General features: G+C 40.5%; 1 protein-coding gene across 4 annotated transcripts in view; it reads left to right on the plus strand.

The window, feature by feature from the left end:
- RORA (RAR related orphan receptor A) overlaps nucleotides 1–21,492 on the plus strand; it is a 406,637-nt gene that overhangs the window by 281,723 nt on the left and 103,422 nt on the right. For all 4 annotated transcript variants that reach the window (XM_058422394.1, XM_040077548.2, XM_040077549.2 and 1 more), the window contains one exon: nucleotides 12,961–12,990. In XM_058422394.1, the coding sequence (XP_058278377.1) occupies nucleotides 12,961–12,990 (30 nt within the window). The remainder of the gene's footprint in view (nucleotides 1–12,960; nucleotides 12,991–21,492) is intronic.

Below are 21,492 nucleotides of genomic sequence, written 5' to 3' on the forward strand. Positions count from 1 at the left end.
GCTGCAGCTCCTCAGGCCCTGGTGCATGCTGCTGCAGCCCCTCAGGCCCTGGTGCATGCTGCTGCAGCCCCTCAGGCCCTGGTGCATGCTGCTGCAGCCCCTCAGGGACTGGTGCATGCTGCTGCAGCCCCTCAGGCCCCAGTGCATCCTGCTGCAGCCCCTCAGGGACTGGTGCATGCTGCTGCAGCCCCTCAGGCCCTGGTGTATCCTGCTACAGCCCCTCAGGCCCTAGTGCATGCTGCTGCAGCCCCTCAGGCCCTGGTGCAGCCGCTCAGGGCCCAGAGCATGCTGCTGCAGCCCCTCAGGCCCCAGTGCAGCCCCTCAGGCCCTGGTGCAGCCCCTCAGGCCCCAGAGCATGCTGCTGCAGCCCCTCAGGCCCCAGTGCATGCTGCAGCAGCTGCAGCCTGGCGGGCTCAGCCCTGCTCTGCCCCTCAGGGCAGCCACACTGACAGCAGGGCTCCTTCCCACCCCGTGTGTGAGGAAAGGTACAGGACAGCCACAGCTTCACCGAGGTCAGTGCACAGAGGGGAAAAAAGGCTGAAGTCAGTCTGAAACGTGTGCTGGAAGCAGGGTTTTTACTTGGGGCTTTTATCTAAAATTAACTTTCTTTTCTCAGTGCCAAGGTGATGTGCGTATTTGAAAGTGGTAAATACTTGTTTGAGGTGCTCTGCTGTCCTTTGAATGTAATGCATAAAAGACAAGAAACCTTTCAGATCTGAAAGAACAAACAGGCAAGAGTGACTCGGCCAGATGATCTGAAAGTTGGTGGGCAGCAGGGTTGCCGTACAAATCCCATCCCACAGATCTGCGGGTGAAGCCTGGGCGCAGTCGGAAATTGCAATTTTGTAGCGGCGGAACACACGGTCAGCAACCAGGGACGCATTTCCCTGTCGGCAGAGCTGCCCGCGCTCAGGAGTAACAGGTGCTGAGTCCCAAGCCCCAGGTGACGGTAGCTGTGGGTGATCACTGGGTTTGTGGACAGCACGTGTCTCTGCAGGCTTTTAGGACGCTTCTTGACATAGTGTGACCTTTTCTTCCCTCCTCTATCCACAGCAGGCACTTTGCTGCTTCTGAGTAGAGCTTCATAGAAAAGCTTCATTTCCTCGTGGAAGTTCTTTCCTACTGAATGGAAAGGTGCTCCTAGGTCCAGGATCCTGGGAAGCATAACCAGTCACCTTGCCATACAATTACAGACATAGCAGAGCCTTGATGTAAGTGAGAAGTATCAGGGTGGGATTTGTGCTCTCTAATCCTATAGTTACAGTAAACAAAGCTTTACCTTACAGTAATAGAAAGGCCCTTTGTGCTGTGAAGTAACTAAGTCATTTTGGGGGCACTGATTTGGCTTATCTTCTTAGGATCTTCCTGAGATTGCAAATTCCCCTTTTTGGTATGTGTTGTAAAAAGAAAATCCACTCCATTTTAACTTGTTTCATGGCTTGATTCAGTGTAATTCACGTATCTCATAGGCACTTTTATTAGAAAAATTCTAAAACATACTTTAGGTCAAGGGCACATTAACACATTATTCTGTTTCTTAGAAGATAAATTATGAGCTGCATTTGAACTCTGCAGCATAATCAGCTCTCTAAAGGAATTCCCAGTTGCCCCTGAGTGCAGGGAGAGATTTTGACTGTCCTGTGCATCAGCAGCACAGTGAGCACTACAAAACTGTCGGCACCCTAAACACACGGAAGCAAACCCAGTGGTACTCTTTAGTAGGAACGAGAAAAAAAAACCCTGAAGAGTGAGTGTCCATCCAAACTCAGTGTCATTATGCTAAATAAATGTAGTTAGATGACAGCTAAATGCCACTAATTCTGTTTAGATTTGCAGCAAATATGAGATAGCTGGCCCTGTCTTTAGAAAAAATGCATAATGCTATGGACTTTAAATTTGAGACTTGTTTGCATTTATTAATTCTGATTTCTTTAAACAGAATCACCCCATGGGGGCTACATACTTTTTCTGTACGTGACCATTTAAAATCAGGAAAGAATAGGCTGCTCTTGGACAGGCATTGAGGAAGGTCATAGTTTTCCCTTTTATAACTGGCACTGAAAGTGCAAGGTGAGTGAAACTTAGCAATTCTTATTACTTCTGTTGTGCCATAGTATTAAATAACTGTTAAAAAGGAGCAACAAGTGCAGCATTCACAAGTAGCTAAGAGGGAATTAGAAATTTGTCAAACTCCTGTCAAGAAATGTAGTTCACATCAGGAGCAACCAGTTTATTAATTTTGCTGGAGTCGACAGACTTTTCTCCAGAGTGTTCTCCACTTTCCTGAAATAAGTTTAGTGATTTAAACTCAACTCTCCAGGGATCTTGGCTCTGAAGGAGTCTGAAATGTTGAAGTGCTACTTGTGCTATATTCAAGTCTCGAATTTTGCGTGAGCTTCTAGCACAAATCCTTCTCTCTCCCTGTTTTCCCCTCATTCATCGCAGCTGTTGAAGACGACATAATAGAATCTCACTTCTTTTCCTCAGGAGAGCAAAGCAATGAGAAGTTGAGACTCGACCTCAGTATATTTTGATATTAAAAAAAAAAAAGGAGCAAGTTACTGTGATAGGAGACAGCCTCAGAAGAATACTGAAAGGCAAATGTACAAGCACTTTGCAGCTAAAGTATTTGGTTGGGACTGATAAAGAAATGTGTGAGGAATCAGTTTTTCTAGATGAAAAATATTACCTTATAAATACTTTGCGGAAAAGCAAATATGCTCCTTATTAAAAATATTGATGACCTTTCAAATAAACTTAAAATAGTTACAGTAGGAACCTGAAACCCAAAGCTGGCTTCATTTGATGCACAATGGGCCAGTTTTATCCAAGTTGTTAAATGGATGAAAGTCATTGTGGCAAACAAAGGAAATTAGCCAGCCTAATGCACTTTGATTTTGAAAGGGGTTGCAGGGAGGAATAACCACCATGTGGGACAGCTGTCATTTTAAATCCTGTAAAAATATATGAAACAACACTGAATCCTCTGCAGTCAGTGTGGGATTATCTATTTTACACTACAGGATGGTTTGAGGAACATTCAGTAAACATTTATTTTCTGTGTATTCATTGTGAGATCTTAGCACATAGGTAATAGTGTGGCCTTAGCACAGGAGCTATGTCTAAAACAGGCTGAAATTCAATTTCTAAAATACATGTGAGTTGCAGTATGAGATGCACATTAAAATTCTGGTCCTCATGTTAGATTGGTTATTTTGTGGTATCTCAGTCATCTTGATGAAGTCATGAACTGATTGTGAAAGATGCAGTGAGAAAATTCTTGCTTGGGGAGTTTTAAAATTAAAATTGCTGCCATAAGCCAGGCAGCGCAGTTTATAAATACATGACTTGTAGTTACGTAACTACTTAGCTTCTGTTTCTTTGTCTGTAAACTGCTTTTTCAGGATATATAAGCACTAACTTGATGATGGGAAGTGCTGTGAAAAAGCCAACCCAGTAACACCAAGGGAAACACCCATGGTAGAGTCACCTCCTTTTTAGTGTGGGATGAATCTTAGTATTTTGGGATTTGCCTGAGTGTCCTTGTTGGGGTTTTTTGTTTACCTGTAGTTTTTTTGGGTTTTGTTGTGTTTTTTACTGAATTCCTCACATCTTTGCAAACGTTATGTCTACCTATGATCACAAGAGTGACTTGGTAAAGTGCAGTTGCCCAGGTTGATGGTCAGCTAGAGAAAAAATTGACCAAAAACAAACAAAAAAATGCTGGTAGCTTGCAAACCTCTCACCTTGTATGATATTCCTGCTTGTTCTCAAAAGTTAACCCAGACTTTATTGTGGCTATATTTGGGTCGGAGATGTCCCAGGGCGACTTGGATGTCAGAGCAAATGGGGTTGATAAATCACTTGATGGTGTCCTTCACCCGTGCCATTTCCTCCAGCTCGGCAGAGGAGTCCTCTCGGTGTTGTATCGGGGGGATTGTGCTGCTCAGAATGCCATCTCTCAGGTAAACACACAGCCAGCACATAGACAGCGAGCTCCAATTACTTTGTAACTCCCCTGCATCCCTTCTCATCCCAATTTTATAACCTGGCCAGCCTCTCTGCACTGCCATCAGCGTTGTATGTTTGAAATGCCATGGATCTGTTTGTCATTAAAATGATCATCATCACAGAGCTGACCAGGCAGTATTTGTAGTAGAACAGTAGGAACTGCTGAAAGTTACTGCCCTGTGGTACAGAAAATAACGTAGTAGCAAGGTGCTCTTCTCATTGGTGTTGGCAACTTTGCGATACAAATATTATTTGTCCATTGTCTTCACTTTGTGCGGCAGTTAAACCTCTAAAGCTGAAAATTTGGTTTGATGTGGGTTAAGCACATCTTTCATGCCTGCTTCTGTGTCTCCATGAGAACTTCCATTTGCCAGAATTGCCTGCCATACACCATCACCACCGGCTTCAAGGGGCAGAAACAAGCAGCATTTTTGTTTGGCCACACAAAGGTATTGCTCTGCTTTGAATGCATGAATAAACTGTAAGTGGTTCTCTCATTTTACTGATGAGTGTACAAATGTAATGTCTCATGGAAAAATTTCAGGAGAATTGTTATCTATAGTTTTTAATTAGGCACATTTTGCTTATTTTTAAGAACTCATCTTGAACACTCTTTTTCTCTGGTTATTCCTGAGAACCATGCATTTAAGACTGATGTTTGAACTGGTAATGAGTTTTTGAATTTTTGAACTGACAGCAGTCATGATGATTTCTTTATTTAAAGAGAAGAAAACCCATTTGACTTAGATCAAAAGGAGAGAAAACGCTTGGATATAACTCACCAGCAGGTCACCTTGCACCCTATCTACTGACCGATTGCTTTCTGTGCCAGCATTGGCAGAGTTTTATCATCATATCCTACTCATGCACAACTCATGGACAGGTTTTCCTCTGGTCAAACATTTCATTGGCTCTCTCCAAAGGGTCATTGGCAGCATAGAAGGTGAATGGATACTTTAAACCCAAGAGATTTTGCTAGAAGATATGATAGGGTAGAATAATAATAAAAATAATCTACAATTTATCTGGAAGCATGTTCTAAACAGAAACCCATTTTTTTCCCTTGCCTGGTATAAGAATGTCCATTACATAATTTTAAATCATAATGCAATGTGTTGAGCTTTGCAATGTTCTTAAATAATGCATTAATATTGCACAAATTGTAAGTAAAGAGGACTGCAGCCATTTGATTTTATTACATTTTGGTTTTGTTTGCATACTGAAGGAGCTTTGGCAGTCTGTGTGAAGATGTTCACGTGGCAGTTCCAGGTACCTGAAGGCACAGAACTGGGGCATTGAGGCTTCCTTTATCTCCCATCTAGAGGGACTGCCTCGAGGTGAGGGTTGGTGTAATCAGGACCGCTGCAGCCTTGTGGTTGTTATCTCAGCTGGTATCACAGGTCCCAGGCCTCTGAGAATTTCAGTTCTGCTGGAAGGACAGTTTGATTTTGTGCACAGTTGGTGTGAGGTAACGTACAGGAAGACAGCCCCCACCCTCCCTTTTATTTGTAGTTTGACAGTTTTCTGGATTTTATGGAAATACCCTCAACTCTTGGAGGCCAGGCTCATGCTTTTAGATGTGAGCTTGTCAGTAGTCTTGAACAAAGCAGCCTGAAAGGCTTTGATAAGAGCAATGTTTAAGTGAAATGTTGCTTTGAAATGACTTGAAAAGTGTCCTTGAATGAGGTGTCTGATAGGGGAGGTCTGGGACAGCAAACAAAAAGTAATTTTGTGTTTCACAATGGAGGAGGAAAGCCCCATCCCTGCATGTCCAGTGGTGTGCACTGACTGTGGGGACTCCGACACACACATGAACACGTGCGTGTGCCAGACCTGCTGCTGCCTGACTCCTGCTGATGTCTGCAAGCAGGGAGCTTGCAGAAATGGTGCTCTTGTGCCATGTCCACGCCTGCTGGGAAGTTTTCACTGGCCAGGCTCACACTGAGATGGGACTGCAGTGAACTGAGTGGATGTGGCTCAGGGATAAAACTGGCAGTGTAGGCCATGGGTGGATTCTGTGATCTTGGAGGTCTTTTCCAACTTAAATGCTTCAATGATTGATTCCCCTCAGGAGACTGCACACACGGCAGAGCTTCTTGCCCATATATCTAATGTGAGTTAAACAAATTGTTCCTATTAATGTGCTGATAGGACAGAGCCTTCACCTGAAGGGGACTCTGTTCTTTTAATGTCACAGGAAGGAAAAAGCGTGGTGCCTACAGTGGTGTCTGCCATGCTCCTGCCAAGGCTCTTCTGTCACTGATAAACTCCGTGAAACAGGGGCCTGCTGCAGGGCTCAAGCAAAGGTACAATACTCAGAAAGTCTGTGACTTTCTAGGAAATGTTGGGTTTCCTTACACCCTGTTTGTCCGTCCCGAGGCCTGGAGGGGCTTGCTTGGATTTGTGCAACTTTTACATTGGCCTGGATTCTGTCCATTCTGTTCACTGCTCTGCTCTGCGAGGCTGTTTGGAAATCCTTGTGATTCACTCAGTCAGTTGTGTAACAAGAAGTCATTAAAACAAAGCTGATTGGTGGTCTTCCTATAAAGATTCCTGCTGGAAGTAGTCTTACACACAGTTCTGAACTATATCTGATTGTTAATGTGTGGAATACAGTATAAATGTGGGATGGATATTTCATCTACTCTCTGATGACATTTGTCATGTAAGAACATTATGGCTAATTAATGCAGATTCTTTATTTTTTCCTAGTGTAAGACAGTGTTTATTTGTGTTTATTTGTGAGGACAAAAATATGGTAAGGCTCAGAGGGACTGTCAGTGAGGTTGTGCAAGAAGGAAGAAATGGTTAAAGTTCACCATCTTTACAATTAGAAACAGTTTTGTATCAGAAAATCAGTTTGGAGTCTGTTAAGAAATCTTTATTCGGGGAAAGTTTAGAAAGAGCAGGGAATTCTTTCAGCTGTCAGTTGTACAGGTGACAACTCAGGACAGTGGTGATTTCTCTCTTATGAATTCTCTGTAACTTGGAAAGAAGTCATATGTATTCACATTTTCACGGGTACTGCTCTCACTTTAAAGGTAAGGGAGGCTGTCAGCTGCTGAAAAATGAAATCGTAAAATGCCTGGATGATGCAGGAAGTCACCCTCAGAAGCAGGAAGCCAGTCTGAATTCCAAGGGCTTAAAAAGTCACCTACCTCAGTAAAATAATGTCAAAACATTTTTAAAACATCCTCAGGTTTTTTAAATCTCTTTGTTTCAAATACTTTGTATCTGTATTTGAGTAAAAAGTAAAAAATTATCTCTGGAAAATTTTCTGTAGCTAATTTAGATATAACCACATGATTAAAGCAGTAAATGTAATTAATATGTAAATAAAACCATGTGACTAAAGCAACCCCTTAAAAATATAGCTGTGAATAATTTGTTGATAGAACTTAGGTACAAGGAACAGCTATGAATCTTAGGATGGAAGGGTTGGGGTGTTTCTCAGTACTGAAGCACTTAGGTCAACATTGATTCCTGTGGATTTGGTATATGCCTATGGACTTGAGAGTGTGATTGATCTAGACTTGCTGAAAAAACCTGAAACCTTGTTTCACATGGTAAAATCTTTCCTTTTCAATAGAAGATGTGAAAAAGTCTGGGAAAATCTGGAATGTTTGAAAACTTATGTCATCATATTTTAAGTTTAGGGGTTTTTTTAAAGATATGTTTGGGTGTGGTTTTATTTTGGAGGGGTGGTGTCATAATTTTGGAAAACTTCCTTGTTCATGCATGCCTAGTGGCTCTTGTCCTTGATCCATGCTACCCTAGAATCTAATTTTAATTTTTTCTTGAGTGAACTGTAAGCAGTAGAGTCTAGTTTTGAAACAAATTAGTGAAATTACTTGGAGTACTTTCAGTAGCGTGTGCTGATCATCATTAACAGCTCTTCTGTCCTAGACAAGGACACTGTTTTGCTACATGATTTTCTTTTGGTGAATTGACTGAAGTTGTGTTTGCAGTATTTATATATGTGTTATTTCGCCTTGGTCAGTGTAAACAATAGCCCCAAGGATCACAAAATTTCTTCAAGCCAGAGCTCCACACAGGCTGAAATAGAAACCACTATTGAAGTTTCTGAGAGAATGAACTCCTTTCTGAATAGAGCTAAATCTATTATTCTGCCTTGGTGGGTTCTCTGCAAGTGCCCCAGTGTTACAGATAATCTTCTGCTGTAATTGCCAGCTTTGTGTGGTGACAGTAAAGAAGAATTGGAGTGACAGGATGAAACACAGTGGGATCCAAGCTTGTAATATGTTTTCTTTCTGATTTTACACAATATGTCAGGCAGGAGGCTTAGAGTTTAAAATATTAAGGTTTGGGGTTTTTCCCCCCTCAGGATTTCCAATGTGTCCTAAAATGCCAAAGTTCCAAAACATGCTAGGGACTTAATATTGGCTTGAGGGGAGGGTAGAAGAAAGTTAAAAAAAACCCCAAAACATAGATTGATACACACACCCACATGAGCAAAGCATCTTACAGCCAGAGCATGTACAGAGTGTGCTGTCACCAGAGCAGTGCTAATCAAATCCCCTGATTTGGGCACAGAGAGCAAAGGGAAGCACAGTGGTGCTTAACAGAAATCCTGAGACTGGTTGTGAGCTCGGCCAGTGGTGGCTGTGTTTGTCCATACAGACTTCTGAGGGAGAGTTTTCTTGGAGGTTTAAGAAAATTGCACTCAAGAATATTCTTCTTTGATATTTTGCAGAGTAATGTATTCTGCCAGACAAAGGCCTTTTTACTTATCTTTCTGTACATCAAAGCGTGTTTTCCCCTTGAAATACGGGAAGCTGACAACTGTACAACAGCAGCAGGGATCTGGGTTCACAGAGTAAGCAGCGTTTCATTATGCTGCTTTATTTGGATGGGCAACTGTGAGAAATGGCTTATGATGTATAAAATATCTGAGTCTCTTTTTGTACTTGAAGACATTGTTATCTCTATTTGAAGTTGGCTAGTGAAGGTCAGTCAGGCTAACTGCTTGCAAAAGAATATCCTGTCTCTGTTGGTAGATACTCTTTTCAAAGTTCATTGCATCCAGCAAGCTATTTTTGTAAATACCACCCATCATGGTAAATTACATACTGTTAGTGGGAGGGGGAAGGGGAATGGTGTAGAACTTAAAAAAAAATCTATTGTTGTTGTAAAGAGCGTTGCATAGCCACGATGAGAAGTCTAAGAAGTTAATTTGTTTAAGATTTGGTGTTGATCAGGAATGTCAAATTGCACTGCAGAAGTGATACATTCTATGATAACTGTAATACTGAAACTTTCACTCACTGATAACCATGGCACTGATATACTGTGGTATTTTCATGACATTTCCTTTGCTTTACTTTGAAGTTTAGTTAGTTAAGTCAGGAAGTCTTTCTGTATTAGCAACACTGAAGTTACAGTGTTTTCTTCCTCTCTTTATGTTTTTTACATTTGTTGTTCAGTGAGAATGGAATGCTGGCAGTGTAGGAGAGCGCTAGTACTGGCAAGCAGTCACTTACTTCTCTAGCCTATCACATTTTGAAATGAAACCCATTTAAAAATGGGATTTTATATTAAGTAAGATTTTTAAAGGCATCAGTAGGTTCTCTGTGCTCTGCTTAGTAAAAATAAACCTATGTCTTTCAGTGGTGTGTTGGGTTTAGGTTTTATTCTATGGTGTCTACTCAAATCTACATAAACTGCTGGTCCTGCCCCAGGAATATTTACAAACAAGTGATCGTGCCTGATCTTGTGGAGAAAATGACTGCTGTACGTTGGGCTTGCAGAATTAGTTTCTCAAGAGACCCTGTTGGTTTTAAGAGAACTGATGCGCTAACTGCACGGGAGAGGCGTTCACATGTTGGTGCAAGTGGCCCAGAGAGATCTTCTGACTCCCCCTTACATTATGTGGTTTTCTGACTGATTTTTTTTTTCCACAATACACTCATTTCTAGGTTATTATTGCCTACCTTGAATGTTCTGAATGGCAATGATTGGCTTCCTGCAATGCAACGAAACCTGATCAGTGTTGCAACTTCAATGTTTATATTTAAATCACTAGGTATAATGTATCTAATTTAAGCAACTTTTAGGATAGGCTGGTACCTTTTTTTGCTGAGTTTTTCTAGTTGCTTAGAGTTACCTGTATGAGAAGGAAGGCTACTTAAAGCTTCATAACTTATTTTACATCAGTGAAGATTACTGACTAATTTAAAGCTAACCCTGTTGAACTCACTGGCAACATTTATCCTTGTTTCACTAGATCGCAGCTATTTTAAAACCACAGCTCAAAGCAAAAGGCTTTGTTTTCAATCCAGCCACCAGTGGAATGATGAAGATGATGCAAAAACATCTTCCTCTAAGCTGTTGCTTTAAAAAGGTTATCTAAAAATATTTGCATAAACCAGTGAAAAGATTTTACCAGGTGATAATCAGTAATTATTATGGAAACATCTGATTTGGAAAAACCCACGACACATTTCACCTTAAAAAAAAAAAAAAAAAAAAAAAAGTAGAAAAATGTAAGCACTAATATTTCCATCAGTGCCATCAGTGCAGTGTTTCATGTATCAGGGAAAGTGGGCCCTCAGTCAGCGAATACAGCTAAGTCTGTTTTGTGCTGTGGCAAATCCCATTGTGAAGAGGCTGTGAGTAATCAGAAGTGACAGCATAAGCACTTTCTGTTCAAAGTGATTTTACAGAAAGCATTATTTTCTGAGCAAAGTACACATATGGCTCCCATAATGCTGAAAGAGCACTGCTGTATCCATTTATTAGTACTAGTGTTGGGAGAAGAAGTTTTGCAAACGGTGTTCAGATTTAAGACCTCTTCCTCTACATTTCCATTCCATAAAACATCCTTGAAATCGTAGGAATCAGACAGATAGGCAAGGGCAAGGCAAGAGTGTCTGCCTAGGGGATGTCAGGGCAGTTTGTGAAGATGAGGATGCTGTCAGGAGCTGTACCTGCTGCCCAGAGGTCACTCAAGAAGTCAAACAGCAGCAAAAATGCTCTTCCTTGGTGGAAGAGCCAATGGGCCAAGAGCAGCTGTAATTTCCAGTTCAAAGGGTGAGGCAGACCCTTGGAAAAACCTAGAGAGAGGGGTTTGCACTCACCCCAAAAACTGCATCAGTACCATGAATGCTCTTTGGTGTAGGGGCTTCAGATCTCTCAGCTCCTTCTCGCTCGGGTCCTGTTCTTGCCCTAAACTGTTGTTCCTATAACAATGCTCACCTCCTTGTCACACCCTCCTGTCCTGTCCTGTCCTGTCCTGTCCTGTCCCCTGTCTGAGCCAGCCAGAATGGTGGGCTGGAGTGAAAACATGAGAAGTTTTGCTCTTACAAATTAGGAATTTCAAGGATGAATTTGCCCCCTGTTGTAGATACTTACATTTAAAGAGGTTTATTTTTGTTATGCTTGGTGTGTTTTTTTGTTGTTTTTATTGTTTACCTTGGCTCTACAGTCTGTGGCTATGACCCTAATTCCTTGTGTGAGGCATGTGCACATTTGGTTTCAATTTAAGTTGATACACATACATAATCAAGTTCTAGTATTCTGATTTCTGTAAATTTCTTACCAGTGTCTCACATTTACAAAACTGCCCAAAGGAACTACTCAGAACTTCTCAGAGCCTGAAGCCTCTTAGCTTTTCTTTTCAGGCAAAACAAAGGTCCCAGTGCTCACACTTATAGGGCTTGGTAGTTCAAAACCAAAATGCCAATAGCAACATGAGTGCAATTTAAAAAAAAGTCCTCGTGACAGTTATGTCAAACTTGATAGATCAATATTTGGGATTGGCACTAGGGTTTTATGTACCTATCAAAAACATGAATAATTTGAAAACTGCTTTGGAAGTTAGCTCTGTATTTGCAAAAAAGGTGTCTACATTTTTCTGAGTTATTGTAATTTACTGCTTTTCTTAGATGCTCCACGACCAAGAGGCCTGAAATAAAAGTCTATTTCTTTGCATAGTTATTTGTTTTGGTAGAGGTGGTTGGAGGAGTTAGAGGGTAGCAAAGGAGATTCATGTCTCTCTCTCTTTCATGAATATTAAGCCAGACAATCCCAATTCCAAAGTTTCATTACAGGCCTCGATCACAAATGAAATGTTTCAAATACTTGTACTGCTTCCAGTAGCCTCTTTCTCATCGTCTCCTAAAATTACCCCCAAGGAGAGTGAAGCTTAAACACTGATGGGTCTGAGCAAGTCACCAGTTATCTACTAAAGTGGAGACAATATTGTTTGTATTCAAGCATGAATTCCAATGACATTTAACAGAGTTAATTTTATCTTTATTTGGTATTATGAATTTTGCCTCGTTCTGTTCACTCTGCTGCTTTCTTTGAAATGCCTCTCAAGTTTCACTGGCACTGGACCATCGTTGGTGATTGCTGCCACATGCCTGTCTAGCATGAAAACATCTTTATTACTTCAGAAAGTCTATCTTCAACAGCTTGGAGATTTTTGCATCTGGCTTGGAATTACGGCAAGCAATAGTCATATTGAGAGAGCTGTTTGTTTGGTTTTAATGAGCATAAGCTACAGCTTGCCATCAAGGAACTGTTTGAACTTAATAACACAGCAAATTACTTGTGCTGCTCAAATCCCTTCTGTCTGGGTGGTTTAATGGGCACTGGTTAATAGAAGTGTGGCCATGGAAAATAAAGGGGGCTTCCATAGCATCACTGCTATCTTCTTTTTGATCAGCTCCAGTTTAAAACCAGCGGCATGCAGATATGCATTGCATGTTGAAACATTTACTGGGGAGGAATGAGGAGAGAATATACCATTAAAATCTTCAGGCAGAGGGGAGATCCTTCCACCTTTACCGTACAAATCATGGCAATTTTCATTCCTCTTTTAGAGTGGCTGCTGTGTGTCTGATGAAATAGATTAGTGATGAATTAGATGTCAAGAGAATTTACTCTGGTTGCTTTGCTAACACCGGTGTCATTTCTCCCCTACAGGTATTTCCGTAACAAAGAAGACTCATACGTGTAAGTAATATCTTTTGATTTGGCCTTCTCTCACAAACAGAATTTCTGTTAGGCTGGGCTGTGGTGCTCAGACTAATTGGTGTTAGTCTGGCCTGGGAAAGCTCCATTTTAAAAATTCTGGTGTTTTTTCTGCCTTAGGGGTTTCAGTCCTCGCCCAGGAGTTGGAATGTACAGTGTATGTGTATATGTGGTACTCATGTATTTGTTAAGTCAGAGGGCAGAAAAAAAAAATTGTGAGGAAAGGCAGAATTCCTTACTGTACTCTGTCTACCTTACATTTGGCTGATATTTAACATATCCAGAAAATACAGGTGAGGAGAATGGTTATTTTTATGTCTGTTATATATGCAGTATGATTCAAAAATCAAAATAATTTCATTGTGCATCTTCTGTCCCTTTCTGTGCACTAATCTATAAGATATATCATTCTGTGCTTGTGCTTAAGGAATTCAGTGGAAAAGTGGATGTTCTTGTTTTGCTCTCAACCATTTATAAGCAAGCAGTCTCCAGAAGTGGTGACCTTGGAAATGGCTGTGGATGGATGTGTGCATTTACTTACATACACATTTATTCCAAATCCTCTTCAAAGACATAATTTCTGGGGATCAACTCTTACCTACCCTGCAAGGAGCTCAAAGCACAATTCTGAGAGAATACTGGGATTTGTAGCTGAAGGAGTTTGTTGAGATTCTTCAGATACTGTGGAGGTTTGGAAAACTGGTAGTGCAAGAATTGCACTTGCCCAGGATCTGAAACAGCAGCAGACTAAAGCTGAGGCTATTACTCTCATGAAAGCCCTCTTACAGAACAGGTTCTAGGCTGCTCAAAATTTACAAATATATATGCATTTTTATACATTTTGAAGTATTTACACCACAGCTTCTAGGGTGTCATAAAGTGTTACATGGCTTTCATTCTTACTTCATTCCTGATTTTATAATACTCACGGAGTGAAAAATCTGACTTGAGATGATGAATCCTCACTGTGTAGAGTTAAAAAGCAGATTTGAGAATTTGAAATGAGAAGCTGATTAATGTGAGTTTTGAAACAAATTTTAAGTATCTCAAACTTTTAGAGCGTGATGGTCCTCCTTTGCTTAAGTGGGCTTGCTGCTTAGTGCATTCTGAGAGCTAGATCCTCTTTGGCTGTACGATGGTTTTGTGGAACTTAATGAGAGCTATAAGACAGGCAGAATGTGACCCTGGTATTTTTGGTGAATATTTGAGCTCGTGCTGGCTGGGATTGACAGTGCAGCATGCTGAAGTGCTCCAGGTATCCACAGGCCAGGCAGTGACCAGTGTCCTGGCACAGCCTTGCCGAGGGGTCAGCCCTGGCATGGGGCCAGCCCCGCTCTGGAGGCGATGGCCATCAGCAGTGCCGTCAGCTGACCCACAGAGCCACAGCTTCAGCTCCAGTGTTGGGAATTTTGTAGGGAAGATGAAGTGGTGACCGCAGACCTTTCCTGTTTTCCTAAAGAGCACAGGGAACAGGTTCCTCAGGCATGCCAGACTGATGCAATATTGTCACCGTGTATCTCAGCTGAAGCTGTTTCAGGCCTGTGATGAAAAAAAGATGTTTTTCTCAACTGTGAGAGATGATTAGTACTGCTCACCATACAAGGCCTTTCATCTAGTTCAAACAGAAATTAGGGTTCCAGTGTCTTTCATGTTGAGGACTCTGTGCTTTTCTAAGAGAACTGTCAAAGAGTAGTTCCCCGATTTGTTAATCAGTTGTCATGCAACTGCTGAAGCATGAACAGAAAAGTTGCCTGAATAATGGGAAGATAAGCTTGCCCATTAAGAAGGGATTAAAATAGAAGGAGCAATAGGCTGTAATTGACATGATGAAAATGTAAGCTACGTTTGCTAGCAAATATGTATGAGGTTTCATTCTGTTTTGGTTGAAGTTGTTTTAGGATTCATTCCTGTTATGACAAATTCTCATATAGAGTAGGAATGGATGTAAATTGTGCATCTTTGGTATTTCAGCATCACACACAAGAAGCTTTTTTCCCCCTCATTGCCTAGAATTAGGTTTTTTAATTAAATAGAAAAAGTAGCCAATAAAATTCACAGTTTTGGAATGAGTTAGAAAAACAATCATTTAAAACACCTAAATAAGATACGTAAATACAAGAATTACAAGGTCCAAGTTGTTAACAACTACAAATGACAGAGAGATTGTGCACCAAGATATGATCTAGAATTTGCTTACCACTTTGTATCAGTGTAAATAATTTATCCAAATGAAGTTTTATAGACTAAGATTTCTGCAAAGAAATTTTGCAAAACATTCTTGCAAACACTGTGTGATGTATATACATTGTCTGCTCTGATTTTTAGAAATATGGATGAGATTGTCTTATTCCAAATTTATCATGTGTGGCATGTGGGGCTGTTGACTGACTGTAAACTGCCACTTATTTCTAATGACCTTTGATTTAATTAGGGAGAAAGAAGTGGAGTGGAGAAAATGAGGGGAAAAGAGGAAAGAAATTAGTGGAGAAAAAAAAAAAATCTTGTAACATAATGCCAGAAAGTTTGGTACATGACACATTTCAAACATCAGATTAATCCTTTTCAGACTTCACCCTAACAGCTGTTTTAATTGCACAGGTTTTGAAATTGGTGGGGTCTGTCTCCAGTACTTAATTTTTCCTGGGTTTATTGTTGGAGGGCTTGGGTACATTTTATCCCCTTCAGACAAAAGTGTCCTGTCAGCTGAAACTGAACCCCTGTGCTGATGGCAGGTGCTCAGGTAGTTCTGAATCTAACAATCGCTTAATATTTGTGCACATGCAGTATTGCAGTGCTGAAGAAATGCAGGTCTTTCATAATTTAACTCTCTAAAAGCTGAGAGATTCTTACCCTTTTTGAGGTAACTGATTTTATCCAAGTGTTATTCTTCATTGGTGCTTCTCCACATTTTCTCTTTATCACAGTTTAAATGTTGCAAAATCTGACACTTTTAAACACCGAGTGCAATAGCCTTCCAAGGAGCACTGAGGGAATAAATGTTATCCACCCCAAAATGCCCTTCTTTGCTCAGTTCAAGTTTAAGATTAAACGGGCTTTTGAAGAAAAAATTCATGCCTTCTGTCTGTTTGTAGAATTATTCTCTTGAGCTCACATGGCTATTTGTCAGGTTAACCATCACTTTAGATAAGCTGTAGTCTGTCAGATGGTAGAGGACAAGTCCTGTCTCATCTTCCATGCAGAGTGGGACTTCTGCTCTTTCAGTTCTTTTTTGACTCGAGAAAGGCATGACTGACATTTAGATTCTTTTCTGATCATCTGACTGGCAGTAATATTTGTAAAACAACCCTCTTCCTGCCATGTCTCATGCTCTGAATAGAAAAATACTCCAAGTGAATTGTAACTTTGCACAACTTCACCCTTTTTGCAAATTCAGAAGGGCATCATTGTATCAGTGATGATAAAAATCCAAAATTCTGGGAAACAGAAGGCTGCAGAAGACCTGCCGTTTAATACTGACTGACTGGGCTTTAGGCTGTCCTTAAGTGTGTAGTATTTTGTTTCTGGCATTTGAAACCTAAATCTTGCCACACTTCATGTAATTAGTTTCATGGCCTCTACCAGACCACTTGTGACTGAGCTGTCACACAAATCAATCACCTTACACACTTCTTTTTCTTCAGATCCCTGTTTTATCTTGGGCACTGACTTTCTTAAATGAATTTGAACTTGACTGCCTCTCAAATGCACCCAAAGGCCAGTTTGGTACTGAATCCAGGACGTGATGGAACCTTTCTCTCACTCTTTGAGTTGTGAAGGGCCACAGTCAGAAGCTTTGAAGGAGTTTGATTGCATACATGGAGTTCACATCTGCTCTAATGGCCAGATACATTCAGTCAATTGCTTACCTGGCGCTTGTAAGGTAGTAAAAAATGCATAGATTTTACAAGCCCTCCTCACAATTTCTGTCCAGAGCTCCTTTGGAATGTTGATCCGCAGCAGAAAAGAGCCAGGAGCCCTGGCTCTTGAGTGACACCTGTCAGAGCAGAGGTGGGGACCTGCAGGGGTGCTCTTACCTGGATTAACCAGGCGCTGCTTTCAACTAGGGGCTGCTCACTGCATTCAGCTTTCTAGAGACAGTGCACCTGCAGTTCACTGTCACCACAGCGTGGATCAGGGCTTTTCTGAGCTGAGGCCAGAAGTGACAACTGCTTCATTCATTTACACTAGATTATCACCATTTGGAGAGAAATTCCTTAGTTTTGGGTGAACTGTTCTTTACTTAAACTGAAATTATCTTTTCAGTTAATTTCTGGCAGATAAGAAATGTTTCCAAAGCTAGGTGCTGATTTTAATGACATGAGCTCCTGCTGAAAAATTAAGTGGGAACTGTGTGCTTTTAATTTTTAGCACTAAATAAAATCATTTGTGTGAAGAACCTTCAACTTGGTTGGCAAAGGGTAGGAGTAGACCCATCCCTCCTGCTGTCCGAGATTCTTGTACGTGGAGTTGAAGGCATGCACATAACACTGTCCTGGGCAGAGATTCCACTCTGCATCATGGAATGGATCCATGGATCCAAATTCCTTCCTATCTTTGACTCTTAGCAGTTGCTAAGAAGAGCACACTGCTTGTTAAAAATGAAGAGGCAGATTTGGGGCAGAAGACAGCTCTTCAGCTCCTCAGATATCCAAGTACTCTAGAACAGGTTTTCACCAAAGTTCTATGAGCATATATTAACGTTTGCAGCTTAATGGAACCCAAGACCCAGATTTCTCCTCTTCTCTGATTTTACTTACCATATTGTGTTTACTGCCACTGCTAAAGATTTCTCTGTTTGCTAGTTATTTTGTTTCATTTCATTAGCACTGTGATTTTTTTTTTTCTCATCTGATTTATAATTACTTATCTACTGTGCATTGTACTGTCACCTTCAGCTCATGTGTTTCACTTGCAGACTAAAGTAAGTAAAGGATACTTTTCCCTCACAAGACAGGAGCCTTCAGAAAACTGATGGTTAACAGGATCTGCTGTTAGCACCAAGGCCTAAAGAGAACAGGTGAAAACTAAACCCTGTCCCCTGAGGCCAATAAAATAGCTGTTTGGTCCCCTGTGTGTAACCTCCTAATAACTTTACTGGGCAGCCTTAAGATCCCTTGGGGGCTTCTCTGCAAGAGCATTCCCTCTCTTTGTTCAGATTGCTTATTAAAAATGATTTTATAATGAAGTTGCCTCAAATAGCTGCTACTTTCCTGCTTGTCCTTGAAGCACTGTTTGCCCTGATGAAGAATCTGAAGACAGCTATCTAGGGCTGTTCTCTTGTTCAAAACTTTTACTGAACTACTGCTACTTTGCTTCTTTCCTTTTTCTTTTTCTCTCTCTATTTTTTTTTTCCTTTTACCTTTTTAACTTCCCTGTTGTGAGCCAAAGGAAGCCTCTTCAGCAGCAGCTCAGCTTTGTGCCTTTAATTCCCTTTTGAGGCCACCCCTGTGGAAAGTTTGGTTTGGTTGCCACACAAAACACTGTCAGTGACTTGTTTGTTGCCTGAGAGAGAATGAAGGTTGCCTTCTTTTTGTATGGCTAAACTATTGAGTACAGGGACAAAGATGAAGGCATTGTCAAATAATGAGGAGAGGAGGGAATATTTTTAAAGTCAGGAAGTGTTTCTGGCTGGCTTGGGCGAAAGAGTACACGGAATGGCAGTGGGTACAGATGTGTGATATCCATGACATGGCTGTAGGTGAAATCTGTCGATGGTCTGGTTCTTCTTGGCAGCTCTGCACGAGTGAAATATTTTTTCTGTAAAAGTTCCAACATTTGTGAGAGAGACCAACCCCTTTACTCCTGTGGAAACAGCCATGGGTAAAGGTAAAGTATCAGAAGGATTTTTATAAATGTATGTTTTGTGACCTCACAGAATAACAGGTCGGAGCTGAGACAAACCTGTTGCCTCTAATCTTCTCTTAGCTGCCCAAAGCTTGGCATGTGCCTGGGCCGCAGCCCTTTGGCACACTTGGAAGGAACATTTCATTTTTTCTAAGGCTGATAGAACAGGCAATTAAATGCACTGCCCTGGAAGTCCCATGGGGAACTCTGTCTATTAGCTGCACTTGAAGATAATATCAGGTCTCTTCTCTGGTTCTGTTCTGAGTATATGGAGCACCTTCTGTCTATTTGGGGTTTTGGCTGTAACCATTATTTATGGGCTTACTTTACTGTGACTTTTCTGGTGGGTTTTTGGTGCTTTAAATAGTGAAGTAGCAGGCAAACCAGAGCAAGGGAAAAATTGCAAACGAGTTGGAAAGTAATTTTAACAAATGAAGACTGATAAGTATTTGCAAAATGTTACTAATCTAGTATGAAAATTTATGTGTCTATGTATGCTGGATAATAGAATAGATGCTTCTAAATTGCAAATCAATATATTCCAGTTCTGCTGACACTTCATTTCGTTTTCTGGTCACTCCTGCAGACAAAATGGGCAGAGATATTCTCTTTTATGTTTAAAAAATGTTTGGAGGCCCATGTGTTAAGGAATGATGAAGTGTTAGGAGAGCATTAAGGGGTTTCTGACATTAGAGATGTAAATTCTGTTAGTGTGGTTGATGGATATTAAAAGATCATGGATGTGACTCAAAAATAAATTGGAGCTGTTTGTGGATGCAGGCAGTAAATACATTGGGAATATCTGTAGTGTTCTCTTATACCCAAGTCTTGCTTTCTAATTTCATAGAAGTTGCCCCTGCCTGTTTCTTAGCCTTCTTTTTTCTGTCTCTTAATTCCTAAGGCCGTTCATCTGATGTAGGAAATAGTGAATGAAGTCATGTACGCCTCCCGTGGTGCAATGTACTTTAACAGGGAAGGTGGAGGACAGCTCTGAATCCTATTGCAGCTGCTTCAGCAAATCATCTTGGCTGAAAGGAGCTTCCATCAGCCCTCTTAGCATTGCCTGGTTTTTTATTGTTTTTAAAATTTTCCTGCGTTTAGAACCCTTGCAGCTGTTACATGAAGTTAATGTTTCCAGCTTGATAAGAACAGCTGTCCACAATTTTGGTGTGTTCATTGGTTATAGACGAGAACTGTGTTATGGGTTGAATCTAAGATTAAAAGTATCTGATATTCTTCACATTCTAAGACTTTAATCCAACTCTGAGAGCAGGAGGGGTTGTTCTTTGCACAGTCATTAAGGTGTTTTTGTTTTGTTTTTTTTTTTTTGTTTTGTTTTTTTGTTGGTTTTTTTTTTTTTTTTTTTTTTTAAGTTTTTGAGTGTCTTGAGAACCAGAAAACTGACAGATGAGACTTCTCCAAACCTACTTTTTTATTCTGCATATTTTTCAATGTAAACAATGTGAAAGCAAATAGGAAATATTACTGCTCATGACTTTCTTCTTTAATATATGGGTTGCATATTTTGGCGCTGAATAGTCTAAGTCCAGCCAGCTCTAACTAACTGTGCTTACAGGGAAATACTTTTGACTGCATCCTTTGCAATAGCTCCCTGAGAAATAATTGCACTTTCTAAACAAGATTTGTGAAAGACTCATTTCATTTGATTTGAACTGCTCCTTGAAGTCACTTCAATCTTTATAGAAAGGTGAATCAATTGCTACCAAATACAGCAAAGTGTTTGGATTAAATTAGGGTTAAAATTAGGATTAAAACATGATCTTCATACCATTTGTTCAAACATCAGAAGTCCAAGTGGATTTTTTTTCTAAGGATGTCTTGCTGCTACCTTTTTCACCCTTTTGAGAATTTTCTGCTTACATTAATTTCACTTCATGGCATTGTTTATAACACAGTGCTGCATTTTTTTGTAGTAAGGTTGAATTCTAATGATTCTAAAGCAAGCTCAGTCATAGGGACTTCTCCAAGGTTGGTATCTGAACCAAAAAAAGCACATTTTATTATCTGAATTTTGAAACCAGGGACTGATTCCATCATTCCTAATAGACTCATTTATTTGACAGTGCATTGCTAGACTTGAGCACTTGCCATCCTGACACAACTATTGAACCTGAAAAGGGCTCTTTAATGTATGTTGATAGCTGAGCTTAATAAGGACTGTGAAAATATTGGGAGTTTTGCAGCCTTTCTCTAAGCACATCAACCTAGAATTATTTAAATGTTGACCCAGCTGGGAGCACAGTCTGATGCAGACAGTAACTAAGGCAGCTCCTTATGGCAGATCAGGTAATCACTTCAACTCCTAATGAGGAGCTTGTTCTTAATGTTATGACCAAATGATGATGATATTTTGTAAAGCTCCTAATTTAAATATAGTTTTGCTGGTCAGGTTTTTCCCCCTATAAGTCTCCTAACATGATGAAATACAAAGGACAGAAAGTTTCAAAGGGCAATGTGGGTCAGTTTAAAGAGCCAAAACTTGCAGCTGAAAAGGAACAGAAATGGATCAACCCAAAATCGAATAGAATCCTGAGGGAATTTGGGATACACACTCCTTAAAATTCAACTTTTCAACTTTCTTCCTTGTGCTTTCAGAATGCTTGAATAGCTTTGAGCTAT

Source organism: Hirundo rustica, chromosome 13 (assembly GCF_015227805.2).
Source record: "Hirundo rustica isolate bHirRus1 chromosome 13, bHirRus1.pri.v3, whole genome shotgun sequence".
In the NCBI taxonomy this organism is placed as follows: domain Eukaryota; kingdom Metazoa; phylum Chordata; class Aves; order Passeriformes; family Hirundinidae; genus Hirundo; species Hirundo rustica.